This window comes from Alosa pseudoharengus, unplaced genomic scaffold (assembly GCF_046254945.1).
Source record: "Alosa pseudoharengus isolate Yale_2024_CS ecotype anadromous, Long Island Sound unplaced genomic scaffold, YU_APseudo_1.1 YU_APseudo_1.1_scf_1, whole genome shotgun sequence".
NCBI classification, from domain to species: Eukaryota; Metazoa; Chordata; class Actinopteri; order Clupeiformes; family Clupeidae; genus Alosa; species Alosa pseudoharengus.
In genome coordinates this window covers 41,834,996-41,852,824 of record NW_027468564.1, presented here as the reverse complement: position 1 = coordinate 41,852,824, position 17,829 = coordinate 41,834,996, and the positions used below count along the sequence as shown (strand labels likewise).

The following is a 17,829-nucleotide window of genomic DNA, read 5'->3' as shown; positions in this document are numbered from 1 at the left end:
TTAAGAGATACATTTTCAAACCAGAACTGTGTATAAGTGATGGTTAAAAACGTATCAGAATCTCAGAAATAATCACGTAATGCAGCCAGTTTAAGATTTTTTAAGAAGTCAGATTTTTTAAAGGCAATCAAATTTCTGCTGACTCTCTTCTGGCTGCGGTTAAAGGCCAGCGCCTCCTGAGAGGCCTGAAGGGTCAGTTCTGAGGTTGTTGGCTGCTGGAACCGAAAAATGGACTGCATTTTCTTAAAAGACAATGTGACTGAAGTGCGGGCAAAGTTTGCACAGAAATGTACGATTTTTCCCACCCTCATTGACCTTGTCATAAAACTTGTTTAAATGATCACACAACGCCTCCTTGCTGCTTTGTCGTCTACATCAGCCTTTCTCAAACTTCTTTGACCTGAGGCCCAGTCAAGGCATACTTTGGGGTCATAGGGCCCACCTACATGAACCCACCCCCTCCTCCCACCCCCCCATCAAATTGTAATGATATCACAATTATTATTATTTTTATACTATATTGCCTACATGCACTTCAAAACATTTAATGTTTAAAGTGCTAAGATTGTTCACAAAAGTTTGTGAAAGCATGCACATCAGAGTACTGCTTTACTAATGTAAAATATAATTAGGCCTACACTAGTTTCATTGTTTTTGCATTGTTGCATGATTGATATGCTATTTAATTACATTTCATTTGAATGCCTGAATGTAAGAATTCAGGAAACACAATACCAGCGTTTAACATTTCTGTTGTTTACTAGTTTATGTAAAGTACATAACACATGAACTGTTTACATACTACTGATAGCCCATTACTGTACACAATAATACTGTGCCCATTCATTAACATATTAAACATCAGGCGATAAGATAAGATACATTTTGACAGAACTACAGACTTTGTGAAAGTAGTACCTAAAATGACTCCATTCACTTCACTTCCTTTTTTCTAGCTTGCAAAATCGCGGTTGTTCTGTTTACACATTAAAACCATATTTACACTTCGAATTTTGCTTCCAAATTGTAGTAACTACATCTACGAAGTCTAAGGAAGATAACCATGTAGTCTGTTCAAGATAAGATCAATTTTGACAGAACTACAGACTTCGTGAAAGTAGTACATAAAATGACTCCATTCACTTCATTGCAAAATTGCGGTTGGTCTGTTTACACATTAAAACCATATTTACACTTCGAAATTCGCTTCCAAATTGTAGTAACTACATCTACGAAGTCTAAGGAAGATAACCATGTAGTCTGTTCATAGATAAGATACATTTTGACAGAACTACAGACCTCGTAAAAGTAGTACCTAAAATGACTCCATTCACTTCATTGCAAACAGTGTGATAAATGGCCATCACATAAAGCATATAGCATATGACAACAGCACATAGCTAACGTTTACATTAGCCTAACTTACTTATCGTTGACGTTGACCCGACACGTTCATAAGTTAGACCATAGACTGATAAGGACGTCCATCAAACTAAAAGGGTTCGTTCTTCGATGTCTTCAAATTCGTTCGAATTCCGTGTGCATCCTGTGTATCTTTCGTGCTGCTATCCTGTTACCTCTTCCCACTGTTCTGGCAACAAGGTTTCATTTGTAATTTTGTAAAAATTAAATTGTTTTACATTACCTTTACACTTAGTGCTGGCAAGGCATTGAACTGGGCTTCATTCTAGGATTCCAACGGTACCTCATTCATGAAAATCGGACATACTGGTCAAAAGTTACATGCACACACCTTCATATACACAGACAGCCCAGCCCAGCCCATTAGAGCTCTGCCAGATGCCTCAGAACACTGCCAGGTGCAAGCTTAAACAATTCATACTTTGCACGTGACGTCACAACCACTGGCTGGCGGGCAAGAACGTCGTTCTCCAGCAATGAAATCCAGTAAATGAGTCTAGGATCTGGCCAGGACGTCGCCAGTTTTACTATACAAAAGTTGGTGTTTTGAGGTGTAAATAACATGTCAGATAGTTGTTGTGCGATTGGATGCACTAACCGCCGAGGAGATAAGCCGGGGTTATGTTTTTACCGGATCCCATCTGATAAGGAGAATTCAGAGAGAAGACAACTAACGTTATGAATACAGGCAGAGGTGCAATCGTTTCAGGAAAAGGGACCTGGCAACCTTCACAGTATACACTGTGCAGTGACCATTTCATCAAAGGTAATTTCAACATTTGTTTGAATACAATGGGTGTATGATCATGTAATTAACCATGTCTTAAGTTACCCTGTAGTTTCGTCAATCAACACCACCAGCTGGTTCCGCGAGTCAGCTGTTTGTGTTATGAGTCTAAGCTAGGCTAAGATGCCGTCTTTTGCTAACAACAAAAGTTGTGTGATAGGTTGTTTTGACTTTTGAGGTTTGTGATATCTATGGTTTTCAATGAGAACCAGAGATGAACCAACAGTAGGCCTAGAGCTAGATTATTTACAGAGGAATTATTACTGCTCGATTATAAAAAAAATTAAAAAAACTTGTCTGCTTCACACAATTTAGCTACCTTGGAGTTAATCTTAGTCCATGCAGCTAGCTCGCTAACAGACTTGATGGCTACTAGAAAGACCTGGAACTAACGTTACAGGACTCAATGTTGAACATACCCAAAACCTTGTGTGGCAATAACGTGTTTTATCTATTATATTATCTTATTTTATTATTCCAGGTGCCAAATCTGATGACCCCTGATTGGGTTCCATCTGTCTTCTCTCACACCCCTGCCACCAAAAGGAGGAAGAGGGAGAAAGACATGGAAAGCTTGTCCCATCATTTTTATTTTGGACACAGAGAGAAGAGCTTCGGCTGTCAATGCCCATGATATTTAGACAAACTTACCCTAGATGTGCCTGCATAATTAGTTTATAGAAAAACCCAAAGACTTAGAAGCAAGAGCACAAACATATTCAACCTATAAGCACCCTCAATCATTCCTTCTGGTTAAATACTACAATAATACAATGCAAATATGCAATGATTTATTTATACAAACACACACTGTAAATAATAATAATAATAATGAATATACGACATTTTATATATTACAATAATACATGTATTACATTTTCACTTTAAATACCTGTGTGTATTGTATTTATTTGTATTCATCTGTTTTATTTATCTGTGTATGTGCATTTTATTTATTTATTGAATAAATCTCTATTTGTCTGTCTAACAGTACAATTCAAAATGTATTGTATTGTTATTGTTTTCTTTGTGCACGCTTGCGTTTTGCCAATTCCTGTTTGCAAACACTGCACCTCCAATTCAAAACACTAAGATCAGTAGTCTGCAAACAACTTCTGTGCATGTACAGTCTCTTACAGATTCCTGATGTACACTACATGTGAGCACACTTCACCTAACCCGGCCATACAGATGCATCGGCCAAATCGAACCAGTCCCTCCTTTTCCACAGCAACCCAAGCTGTCAGAGGCGATTCATTCAAGCTGTGGGAATGATGTAGCTAACATAGAAAAAAGGTTTTAGTTAGCTAAAGTAGCCTATATCATTCACAACCACAATAGCCTACCACAGATATATTTTAAAGCTACACATTTCTTTCCTTTTTTTAATTAGGTATACCATATGTTTACATGGCATCACGTCGGTAGACAAATCAGATGAACCAAGCTGACCAAGCTGTGCGTCCAGCTGGGTTTTACTTCTAAGTGATGGTCATACATTTTCCTGTCATAGAGAGAGTTGACGTGCATAATTTCAGACTTATGATTCGCTGATGTTTCATGTAAATCGTGTAATCTTAACATAAACGTGCTTACACGTTCGCCAGTAGGTGGCGAGAACGCGTTATCATCTGTACGTGATTTGATATGAGAAGAATACATGGTGAATGAATGACACGTTACTGTTGTACTGCGTTATTACTTACAGTTACTTTGCATGCATACTATCGTACACTTATTACTACTACATTACAACCTAACAGATTGCTAACAGGATTATACGCATTTCGCTGCCCCAACTGCTCTTGTCTGTTGTCTGATGCTATGTGGAGTGAGTGGATAGATAAGCACTAAGCAGGTAGGCTACAATGTTGACATCCTGCTATAATACAGTTGGCATAGTAGGCGGGTCAATATATGAAAAAAAAAACACCTAAGTTCAAAAAAATGTATACAAAAGGTTTTTCAACTGATTATGATACCTTTAGATGTACTTAATAACATATTAAAAATCTAGTAAAATCTGACCCCACTAAAGGGGTCATTTTCAAGATGGCGTCCAAGATGGCCACCAGAAGCTAATTTTGGCTATGAAGCATTATTCAGCTTAGGAAAGTATTTTTCATGTTTAATCAGATTTAGCGGTCACTGAGTCATATATGTCACACTAAAGTATCAGATTATCATTTTCAAAGACTTAGAATTTTCAAGATGGCATCCAAGATGGCCACCAGAAGCTAATTTTGGCTATGAAGCATTATTCAGCTTAGGAAAGTGTTTTTCGTGTTTAATCAGATTTAGCGGTCACTGAGTCATATATGTCACACTAAAGTATCAGATTATCATTTTCAAAGACTTAGAATTTTCAAGATGGCGTCCAAGATGGCCACCGGAAGCTAATTTTGGCTATATCTGATGCATTTTTCAGCCTAGGAAAGTGTTTTTCGTGTTTAATCAGATTTAGCGGTCACTGAATCATATATGTCACACTAAAGTATCAGATCATCATTTTCAAAGACTTAGAATTTTCAAGATGGCGTCCAAGATGGCCACCGGAAGCTAATTTTGGCTATATCTGACGCATTATTCAGCCTAGGAAAGTGTTTTTCATGTTTTATCAGATTAAGAGGTCACTGATGACTCTTCATCTCCACCTTTTTTAGTGTTCTTATAGTAGGACCTGAGGATGCATGATGTTTTCTCTCTCAGTGTCACCATGCCTTCAAAACCTTTCCCTTCTGTGAAACATATGTCATTCCCGTACCGCTCCCTCAGTTTAGCTTTCAGATACTGATTACCGAATGGAATGGAATCAACCTCAATCAAATACTCTTTCATGTTAGATCCAAGTACAGAGACAGTCAACTGTTCTTAATTGTGTGCATTTCTGCAAGACACTCCGCTGTTCGTGTAGAAGATATGGATTACCTTGCACTGCTGCCTGTGGAACGTGTCAAAATGAACAATGTGACAATCCACACAAGTTCCTTTCAGAGGAGTCAGAGGATGATGAATAATGATATAATAATTATTTCTGATCTACTTATGCATATAGTTTAAGATTTAGGTTAATTAGCTCCCCCCTAATGATAGATGCCAACAATTATTGATCTACACAAATATACAATGCATGCCTAAACAGTACATGGGTCATGGTTCATTAAAGTAAAAAAACAGCCACTTACTCGCAAACTCTACTCTACATATTGTAAAAGCATACCTGTACATGAAATATAACATTAATCAACAAAATAACATTTCCATCTTCCTCCACACCAAGCATAATACATACTCTATTCTGTATAGGCAAATATAGTGTAAAGCCGATACATTTTGGCATATACAGTCCAGGGAAAACAAATGAAACACCCTAAAATATCTATTTTCTGAAAGCATATAATCTGTAGATAAGATATAGCATCATTTAAAACATGTCCCATCTTCCTCCATGCCATGGACGATGCATTGCCCTCTATTCTGTATAGGTGAATCTAGTGTAAAGGGGATACATTTTAGCCTATATTGTCCAGGCAAAACAGATTAAACCCCCAAAACCATATATTTTCTAAAAGCATATAACCTCTAGATGAGATATAACACCAGTTAAGACATGTCTTATATTCCTCCATACATGCACAATACAATGCCCTCTATAATGTATAGGCGAATCTAGTGTAAAGGGGATATATGTTGGCATGTTAAGTCCAGGGAAAACAAATTAAACACCCTAAAATATATATTTTCTGAAAGCATATAATCTGTAGATAGGATATAACACCATTTAAAATATGTCCCATCTTCCTCCATGAATGCACAATACAATGCCCTCTATTCTGTATAGGTGAATTTAGTGTAAAGGGGATATATGTTGGCATGTACAGTCCAGGAAAAACAAATTACACACTCTAAAATATATATTTTCTGAAAGCATATAATCTGTAGATAAAATATAGCACAATTTAAAACATGTCCTATCTTCCTCCGTTAATACACAATACAAAGCCCTCTATAATGTATAGGCGAATCTAGTGTAAAGGGGATATATGTTGGCATGTACAGTCCAGGAAAAATAAATTAAACACACTAAAATATATATTTTCTGAAAGCATATAATCTGTAGATAAGATATAGCACCATTTAAAACATGTCCAATCTTCCTCCATGAATGCACAATACAATGCCCTCTATTCTGTATAGGCAAATCTAGTGTAAAGGGGATATATGTTGGCATGTTAAGTCCAGGGAAAACAAATTAAACACCCTAAAATATATCTTTTCTGAAAGTATATAATCTGTAGATAATATATAACACCATTTAAAACATGTCCCATCTTCCTCCATGAATGCACAATACATTGCCCTTTATTCTGTATAGGCGAATCTAGTGTAAAGCGGATACATGTTGGCCTCTTTTGTCCAGGGAAAACAGATTAAACATCCTAAACTATATATTTTCTGAAAGCATTTAACCTGCAGATGAGATATAACACCAGTTAAGACATGTCCCATCTTCCTCCATGCCATGAACAATACATTGCCCTCTATTCTGTATTGGTGAATCTAGTGTAAAGCAGATACATTTTGGCATGTACAGTCCAGGGAAAACAAATCAAACACCCTAAACTACATATTTTTTTGAAAGCATACTGTATAACCTGCAGATGAGATATAACACCAGTTAAGACATGTCCCATCTTCCTTCATGCCATGAAAAATGCATTGCCCTCTATTCTGTATAGGCGAATCTAGTGTAAAGGGGATACATTTTAGCCTATATTGTCCAGGCAAAACAGATTAAACACCCCAAACCATATATTTTCTAAAAGCATATAACCTCTAGATGAGATATAACACCAGTTAAGACATGTCTTATCTTCCTCCATGCCATGGAGATGGTTAATAATCCTGTATTGCACTTGCTCTGTATTAAAACACATTGATTTTAATTTATGGCTGAAAAAGGTAGAGCATTGAAACATTTTACATTTTAACATTTAAAATCCTATTCTTGTTTAATTTGACCATCATTTGATATCAATTTCACCCCTGTAGGCTGAATAGTAATTGAGATATAGCCATTCTAACCTGTTGACAGCCATTTTGGCGGCCATTTTGAAAATGACCCCTTTCCCAAGGTCAGATTTTACTAGATTTTTAGTATGTTATTTAGCATGTCCAACAGTACCAGAATCCATAAAAAAAACCTTTTTTTATCAATTTTTTTGACGTTGAACCCTATATTGACCCGCCTAATAGGTTTTTTAACTACTTATCAAGCTGTCATTCGCCGGCAGACAGGGTCTACATATTCAGATGAAGACTTCATCACACGATGGAACAGATGTCACTTTGTGTAACTTATAGCTACAAACATGCAAACATTAGCAAACAGGTAACGTTAACGTTAGCTAACTAGTAACACTCACCTTTTATGAAGATATTCCTGTTTTTCACCTCCCATACGACAGCGTTGTTAACCCATCCACTCTTGAAAAAAAGATAGCTATCTGTACTTTTGTAGGCTTTAATTTTTTGTGCGGTGTAAGGTGACGGATTCTCTATAAGATATATGTAAATATCTCCAAACTCCAAGTCTGGTATAGAGACTTTGCCAGCTTCAAAGCAATGAAAACATCAGCGGGTGCTGTGTAACGTTATGGATCACACGTTCTGATTAACGTTATGCTAATCTTTTCTTGATATCGATTTTAAGATTTGGTGACATATGGTCTAAATAGTTAATTGATTGTAGTAGGCTATTGGAAATCTGCAAGGCTGCAATTCCCCTGGCTGGCCACTGTTCGTCACCATTTTGCTAGCGTTTCTTGCCCGCCAGGTATCCATGGTAATCACGTGACTGCAAAGTATGAATTAGAGCTGTGATGTCACAATCGGAATTAGAATCCTTGAACATTCCGCCATTCATTTCAATGGGGCCCAAAAACGCAGAAAAACGGGAATACCGCGAAAACGACAAGGGCCAGCGACACGAAAGTAACAAGCAAGTTTCACCGGTTCGGGCCTGAATTTTTGGAGTTCGAACTGCGTCGATAGCTCAAACGGTCTAGGAGCAGTAGTTCGGCCAAAAAGTGGGTGAAAAGGAATAATAAACTAGAATTGCGGTTCCGAGGAACTGCAAGAGTGGGTTTGATCAGGGGCATGGAACTCGGCCTCATCCAAGGATTCCAACGGTACCTCATTTATGAAAATCGGACATACGGGTCAAAAGTTACATGCACACACCTTCATATACACAGACAGCCCAGCCCAGCTCATTAGAGCTCTGCCAGATGGCTTAGAACTCTGCCAGGTGCAAGCTTAAGCAATTGACCGATCCCAAGCCCCGCCCCCTTTTACTATGTCACAATGAGGACTTCGGAGGACCTCGGTCAATTTTGAATTTTCTAGTGTCCGTTCTGTATGACAATACGGCAGTTATGCGAATGCTATAATGCTTCTTTTGCGAGTAGCTTAAGTAACTAAATAACTAAAGAGCTCAAAAAGGTTCAAAGATAAGCCTGGGATACTTGTAGAAGTGACATCCGATATCCTGACCGTGTGAAACGTTAACACACATAGGCCTAACTTTGCATAACTTTGGATAGGCTGCTACTTTTCAGTAAAGAAATCTGAGTGTGTACGAAAATGTTCCCTTTATTTGTGTTCATAACTACACACAAAAACACACTGATGAAACGACAACATAAGCCTACGCAAAAAAATATACCTAGGCCTACCTTGCAGGAACTGAACTCGCACATACGATTGGAAGACGCGCAAAAGGCTACACAATCACGTATCGCCTTACACACATCAAGAACATACTTTCAGCTTTGCTACATTGCCATGTTTAACTTGGGATAGAAGACTGTTGACAGAAATAGGCTAATGATCATTTTTTCAACAAAAGCAATAATAGTCGCCTACTGCGATGCATTATTAATTGCTGAACGAGAGATAGACAATGTCTTCTAAAGATCGAATCATGTGCTGATTCAAAACTATGCCTTGCTATAGGCTATGCAGTCTCGAAATCGCCAATATTAGACCTAGCCTACTACATTGCCCACGTTTAAATTAATTATAGCATAATGATGAAGTCTAGTGCAAGACAAACCACGTCTGCAAACTGCAGATAGCCTATAGGTAGGACATAGATGTCATGCGTGGTATGGGTTTGAACTCGGAGTGGGTTCTTTTTTTAAATACACTTGTATCATGTTTATTTGAACTCTTCCTTCTAAAGCAGCCATTCAAAATAATAAGTAGACTCTCGGCCTACCGAAGAGAAGCCATCTCTCCACCTCCCCAACATGAGCTGCTTAACAGGCTAGTCACTCTCCCAAGTTGCGTGAACTTGGATCTGCAGCACTTGGTCCCGTCTTACTAATCCTCGAAATATGGTTAGATTTTGTTATGGACACGTCAACACCATATGTTCGCAAAGACCTGTTTATTGAATCAGAGTCACATCTGCAGCAAATAAGGTAAACTACCTGCTCCGAATAACGTGCTAATTGTTTATCCAGTTAACATGCATCCCATTAAGATCCACGACACCGGATTTTTTTTGTCCTCAATTTGTGGTGTTCCACCTCGTTGATGACAGCGGACATTGTGAATGTGTCCTTCTGCATACTGAAGGCCTTTCTGACCTCTGTTTTTTGAATATATCAATATTACTTTACGCCCAGAAATCCAGCATACACTGTTGCACTAGGCTAAATGGGGGTGCTGCGTCCCCATGTTGAACAAGCGTTCTCGCACACTTTTTCTGCAAACTTGTCCGACTTAGCAACAGTAACTATGGGACTGACAATGGGAGGAGGGGCTTGGGATCGGTCAATTAGAGCTGTGATGTCACAATCGAAATTTGAATTCTGAACATTCCGCCATTCATTTCAATGGGGCTAAAAAACGCAGAAAAACGGGAATACCGCGAAAACGACAAGGGCCAGCGACACGAAAGTAACAAGCAAGTTACACCGGTTCGGGCCTGAATTTTTGGAGTTCGAACCGCGTCGATAGCTCAAACGGTCTAGGAGCAGTAGTTCGGCCAAAAAGTGGGTGAATAAGAAGATATAACTAGAATTGCGGTTCCGAGGAACTGCAAGAGTGGGTTTGATCAGGGGTATGGAACTCGGCCTCATCCAAGGATTCCAACGGTACCTCATTTATGAAAATCGGACATACGGGTCAAAAGTTACATGCACACACCTTCATATACACAGACAGCCCAGCCCAGCCCATTAGAGCTCTGCCAGGTGGCTTAGAACTCTTCCAGGTGCAAGCTTAAGCAATTAGAGCTGTGATGTCACAATCGAAATTTGAATTCTGAACATTCCGCCATTCATTTCAATGGGCCCAAAAAACGCAGAAAAACGGGAATACCGCGAAAACGACAAGGGCCAGCGACACGAAATCAACAAGCAAGTTACACCGGTTCGGGCCTGAATTTTTGGAGTTCGAACCGCGTCGATAGCTCAAACGGTCTAGGAGCAGTAGTTCGGCCAAAAAGTGGGTGAATAGGAAGATATAATAACTAGAATTGCGGTTCCGAGGAACTGCAAGAGTGGGTTTGATCAGGGGCATGGAACTCGGCCTTATCCAAGGATTCCAACGGTACCTCATTTATGAAAATCGGACATACGGGTCAAAAGTTACATGCACACACCTTCATATACACAGACAGCCCAGCCCAGCCCATTATAGCTCTGCCAGGTGGCTTAGAACTCTTCCAGGTGCAAGCTTAAGCAATTAGAGCTGTGATGTCACAATCGAAATTTGAATTCTGAACATTCCGCCATTCATTTCAATGGGCCCAAAAAACGCAGAAAAACGGGAATACCGCGAAAACGACAAGGGCCAGCGACACGAAATCAACAAGCAAGTTACACCGGTTCGGGCCTGAATTTTTGGAGTTCGAACCGCGTCGATAGCTCAAACGGTCTAGGAGCAGTAGTTCGGCCAAAAAGTGGGTGAACAGGAATAATAAATAACTAGAATTGCGGTTCCGAGGAACTGCAAGAGTGGGTTTGATCAGGAGCATGGAACTCGGCCTCATCCAAGGATTCCAACGGTACCTCATTTATGAAAATCGGACATACGGGTCAAAAGTTACATGAACACACCTTCATATACACAGACAGCCCAGCCCAGCCCATTAGAGCTCTGCCAGGTGGCTTAGAACTCTTCCAGGTGCAAGCTTAAGCAATTAGAGCTGTGATGTCACAATCGAAATTTGAATTCTGAACATTCCGCCATTCATTTCAATGGGCCCAAAAAACGCAGAAAAACGGGAATACCGCGAAAACGACAAGGGCCAGCGACACGAAATTAACAAGCAAGTTACACCGGTTCGGGCCTGAATTTTTGGAGTTCGAACCGCGTTGATAGCTCAAACGGTCTAGGAGCAGTAGTTCGGCCAAAAAGTGGGTGAACGGGAATAATAAATAAAGTAAACTTAAGAAGAACAATAGTGGGTTTGCTCCGCAAGCCCACAGCATGGCGAAGCTGTGGTCTTGCTGGATCAAACCCACTAATAAGAAAACTTAAGAAGAACAATCCATGCTGTGGTCTTGCTGGATCAAACCCACTAATAAGAAAACTTAAGAAGAACAATAGTGGGCTTGCTCCGCAAGCCCACAGCATGGCTTTCAGCCATGCCGTGGTCTTGCTGGATCAAACCCACTAATAATAATAAGAAAACTTAAGAAGAACAATAGTGGGCTTGCTGGATCAAACCCACTAATAAATAAAGTAAACTTAAGAAGAACAAGCCCACAGCATGGCGATCAAACCCACTAATAAGTAAACTTAAGAAGAACAATAGTGGGCTTGCTCGATCAAACCCACTAATAATAAGAAAACTTAAGAAGAACAATAGTGGGCTTGCTGGATCAAACCCACTAATAAGTAAACTTAAGAAGAACAATAGTGGGCTTGCTGGATCAAACCCACTAATAAGAAAACTTAAGAAGAACAATAGTGGGCTTGCTGGATCAAACCCACTAATAAAGTAAACTTAAGAAGAACAATAGTGGGCTTGCTGGATCAAACCCACTAATAAGAAAACTTAAGAAGAACAATAGTGGTCTTGCTGGATCAAACCCACTAATAAGAAAACTTAAGAAGAACAATAGTGGTCTTGCTGGATCAAACCCACTAATAAATAAAGTAAACTTAAGAAGAACAATAGTGGGCTTGCTGGATCAAACCCACTAATAAGAAAACTTAAGAAGAACAATAGTGGTCTTGCTGGATCAAACCCACTAATAAATAAAGTAAACTTAAGAAGAACAATAGTGGGCTTGCTGGATCAAACCCACTAATAAGTAAACTTAAGAAGAACAATAGCCCACAGCATGGCGAAGCCTTGCTGGATCAAACCCACTAATTACCTTGAGTTTGGTTGGTACGCTGCATAGCGGTGTTGACTCTTTCCTTGTATACTTGAGCATTATACATCAGGAGGTTTGTTTCTCTCTCCTCATAGTCCTGCCACGGGGCCCCAACCATCCAGCCCTGCTTGCTCTCAAAGCGTTTGGCCTTGCTGTCGAAGTAGCCCATAATCTCATTATCAAGTATATTTAGGGCCACAAACTCAGGAAACTCACTCAGCCCCGTAGTAGCGGTCCAATAGGATTTCCAGCTGTGAATCACTGCAACAGAATAAAATAATCATCAGTCCAAACAGACTTTTCAATTGTTTTAAATTCTAGTATGACAGTTAAAATATTCTCTTGATATGATGTGATCACCACAACAATTTAAGCATTATAACCATGACACTCAGACCATCACATTTATTTTCTATGAGCTTTACTCTGTAGAAGTGGCTGTTTGGACCTGATATATTCAAATAAACACTACACTGAAAAAACAGTGCATTTCTTTATCACATTTGAAATTATGTCAGGGATTTTTAGAGGTTTTTATTCACCACAATGGGATGTACATAAGGTCACAGTGATCTTGACCTTTGGCTACCAAACTTTTACTTTACTTTTAAGTTATTATTTTAGTCCAAGTGACTGCTTCTAGGCCTGAGATATATTTGAGATAATACATTTGCAAAAATTGGACCTAGGGGTATACGGGTGTATATCACCCGATGATGTCACTTTGAGCTACCTTAAGGAATATGTTGCACTCAGGACATACAATCTAGCTTGGATTTAATCAGTAGACATGATTGATGATAATGTATCTCAATTTGTCCACCATAGATGACATAAACATTATTTTTCAACCAATCATTGAAGTAGATATGTATTTGAAATAGGGCTGTCAAAATAACTGATTAATTTCGATTAATTAATTTGAGAAAAAATAACTGATTAAAAAAAATTGTGCAGATTAATCGATTCTGTATGACCTTTGACCCCGAGTTCTAGTCAGTAAAAATTAGACTGTAAAATGAAGGAGAGAGAAGAAAACGTGCTGCCTGGATCATTGATTGGAACATTTACTTTAAAAAAACGGCCTAATGGTGTTAATAAAAATAAAGTGTTGAAAATAAAGTCCTCTAATGTCTGCAGCAAGGAATGTGCTCTTTATACATCAATGCAAAGAAATAGGTCTTGACATTGAGGGGAGTGTTAATTTATTTTCATTGTGTCCCCTAGGTCATATCTGTGGCCTGAAATGCCTTGTATGTGATAATATATCATAGATTATTATGGCAATTATTTGAAGAGTGAAAATAATAATAAAAGAGTTTTTGAAGTCAATGTCACAAATGCTGATTATTCAATGATTCATTTGAATTTAAAATACTTTCACAGCAAAAATTATATATGCGATTAATTTAGATTAATTAATCACAGAGTATGTAATTAATTCGATTAATTATTTTAATCGATTGACAGCCCTAATTTGAAATCACTGGCCGGATCACACTATTTAGGCGGATACAGAAAAAAATAATAAAAAGGCAGAGCATTTTTCTTTTGATTTATATAGTCCACTGATGTGCTGAATGAATTTTGAAAAAAAGTAGGTTGCTCATCGAAGATATTCAGGTCTGAATATTGTAGTTTTTTCTGCGTTGTTTCAAAATGTGTACTATTTTGGCTAAACTGGCCAAGTTTCATCAAAATCGGTGACGTACCATGTATCACCCCCCGCCTGGTCCTCTCATGGACACACTCTTAACAAAACATTAACAATTGTTCAAGGATTGTTGTTGGCACATGGAAGCATTGCATAGAAGACGAAGGGCTAAATTGCTATTTAATCCGCATCATGACCATGCTGCGCAAATTTGTTCAAAACTGAGTTAAGTTACTCAAGCAAGCCGTATCTCTAAGGTAACCAGTGTTGGGAACGTTACTTTAAAAAAGTAATTAGTTATAGTTACTCACTACTTGTTCCAAAAAGTAACTGAGTTAGTAACTGAATTACTCTATGATAAGAGTAACTCGTTACCAGGGAAAGTAACTATTTGCGTTACTGTTAAAAAAAAGTTGCTATATGTCAAAGAATTTGGATTTTTTGAGCAGTTTTGAAAAGCCAGTTGAAATTAGTAGAACAGACAGGTGTTTGTAGGCTACATAACTTTCGATATTTATTAGATAGATAGATACTTTATTGATCCCCAAGGGGACATTCAAGATATTGCACATCGACAGACCTACGGTTGACTTCAGCCTGTGTCATAGGTTTTTGTTGTGAGGCAGAAAGATCTAGCTTTTGCTGCTTGGAGGACTTTGCTCCGAGTCCTTCTTTGCTAGTGGATGGCGAGCTATCATCTGTGGTGGAGGTAGGCTATCGGTGTTTTTGGCCACTAGCTTGGAATTCGTGTGTGAGATGCCTCATTAAATAAGAGTTGCTCACAACGGATGTCGACAAAGTCTTCGCTCCTGGACATAATGTAGCCTACACATTACATGAACGTTCTTGCCTTTGACCACAATGAATTTGAAGTAGTGCTTATATCTCCACCTTGAAAATGCCAACTTCGGATTGCTCCTGACCTCTGCTGTTTCATCGAATCTCTACTTTAGCTGTTGCGTGTGTGTGTGGCGCGTGTGCTGGCAAGTGTGTAAAAACACTGGCTCTGATTGGCTATCATGAAACATGACTCTGCCTTAGCCAATCATAATCGCTTACGTCGTTATTAACCCACCTCCTCACCAGCTGTGAGCCAGGGGTGCGTCCGGATTACACAGTTTATTTAATCAATGCAAAGTAAGTAACGCACCGCATTTAATACCCAGTAACGTTAACGGCGTTGTAACGTTGTAAAAAGTAATTAATTCGATTACTCCGTTATTGACAAATTAACGCCGTTAGTAACACCGTTATACTTAAACGCCGTTACTCCCAACACTGAAGGTAACGTTAGAATACTTTTTGGATGTCGAACTTAGCAAGCTTGGTTACAACTGGTTGTCAATATCGACTAGGCTACTCATGCAGGGCTACAGTACATTTTATTGACTCTGACACTGAATGTTTGCAAAATTCCAATGTAAATTGAAAAGTATTTTCCAAGACTCAAAAGGGCTTGTCCCAAACATTGTTGTAACTAATTATATTGAAAACATTATGAATTGCATCCGCACTTTTCAGTAGCCCATAACTGTGTGACTGTTAAAACTGCAAGCCTTCCTCCCTCATGAATGTCTTAAAGTGAGACGCACTCAATTAGACCTACACACGGGAAACGGGATTCCCGGGAAGTCTGATCAATATGGCCCTGTGTTTTTGCAGTGCGAAGTTGTACATTTCTGTGGGTCGTTTTCTATAAATTAGTTGAACTTGTAAAGAGAAATATGCCTGCCCTGCCCTAGAAATATTTGGTTAACTTCGAGTGATTATTCCTGTTTGCAGCCGCAGGGTTTCCCGCAGCACTTTGCAGCTAAGCAACACATGCTTTAGCAACACACGCCTGCCGCCTTAACTAGCCTACGTTGTCAAAAAAAAAAAGTATAGGTAGGCCTATATGAGCGATATGCGCCATTTTCTCCCTTTCAATTCAAAATGTGACCACCACCAGTCTCCCTACTCTGCAGAACGCATAAAAAATAATAATAAAAAACGTGCCGTGAATTGGAAGTTCTTACAATTTTTAAATGCCGTAAATCCTCAAATTATGGCCAGGTTGTATTATTTACTTAGGCTGCACAAATCACAGGGCTTTATTTGGGACAGGCTTGTAATCGAGACAGGCCTTTATTTCTACGTTTTATTGTGAGGCATGCGTTTTGCTTGGAGCGGCATAACAGCGGTAGGCTATCAAAAGCATACGATTTTCGGTTTGGTTTGGGATTTAATTTACTTTTGGACTGTTTGATTATAATGCTAAATGTTGGGACTGATGGGCACTGAAATCTGGGGGGTATTTGATGGTTCACTATTAAGTTTCATGTAGTTGAAAGAGTGTCGGGATTTCCACCCGCTGCGTTTATTGCAGTAAAGGTGGTCGCTTTAATTCATTCATTGAACGTGCGCTGTGCTGTAATGAAAACCTTATTGCGTATAGCCAAGTAGGCCTACGGTAGCCTAAATTTAGTTATTTTTTTTAATTATGCATGATTTTGCCTACTTTTTTTATTAAATTCGTAGGCTGGAATGCCTCGCGGCAACAATTGTGTTTAAATGTAGTAGCCTAAGGGCTTCAGCCTCTGGCAAGCTTAGAAGGTCATATAAAACGAAGTCCATAGAATCCAGGCTGCCTAGCAGCGTGAATAAAATTGTGTGCATAAGCCAGCATGGGAAAACCCAGGCTACCCACGCAGCAGAATTGATCATTGCAAACTGTGTTGATGATGGACATAAACTGTGATCTTTTGCCCTAATAATGATACAAATAATATAAAAAATGTCAGTTTGGGATTTGGAAATGCATATTTGAATGATATTGATACATTGGGTTTGAAACAAAACAAAACAAAAAAACAGCTATTTCCCGGGATTCCCGGGAAATGGATTGTCTTTTCCCAGAATCTGATTTATCTACCGTATTTTCCAGACTATAAGTCGCTCCGCAGTATAAGTCGCATCAGTCAAAAAATTTGTTATGAACAGGAAAAAACATATATAAGTCGCACCTGACTATAAGAAATGTATTTCACAAAATCCAAAATCAAAAACAGACAGAGACTAAGTAACTGGACTATTGAAGCCAAAAAGATTAATGTCAATGAAGACGGTAATTGTAAAGCAATTGTGACCCTGCAAGGCGAAACCAGTCGCTTTGCGCACAGTGCTATTTTGAGAAAATCCACGATAAACAAACGTACAGGTTAAAATGTCGAATTTCACGTTTTCGCATAATTCGACAGTATATAGTCTACACTTTCATAATGTGAACAAATTTCACGGATAAACATATGTTTTGACTGTTAAACCCTGACTTTATTTAGGTGAAGATTCAACACATTAGCAGTCATTCCCTTTGTCCACGCCGCTATAAGGTTTTACGGTAGAGCTAAAATTTACTCATTACTCGTTACTCAATGTGTCAGCTCTCTATCGTTCTTGGCAGATCTAACCGAATATGAATGTGAAAGACTTGCCTTTCAGGGCCCGAACAGTCAAAAGCACGAACTTTTAGATATATCCTGGCGTCATTTTACGGACCAGGAGAAGTTTTCCATTGACATAGCGCATTT

At 38.8% G+C, this 17,829-nt stretch overlaps 1 protein-coding gene across 1 annotated transcript in view; it reads right to left on the bottom strand.

Annotated features, from left to right (window-relative positions):
* The window catches only part of LOC143128184 (patr class I histocompatibility antigen, A-5 alpha chain-like), an 83,041-nt gene that overhangs the window by 54,232 nt on the left and 10,980 nt on the right, over nucleotides 1-17,829 (bottom strand). The window contains exon 2 of the mRNA XM_076289835.1: nucleotides 12,610-12,870. Within this exon, the coding sequence (XP_076145950.1) occupies nucleotides 12,610-12,870 (261 nt within the window). The remainder of the gene's footprint in view (nucleotides 1-12,609; nucleotides 12,871-17,829) is intronic.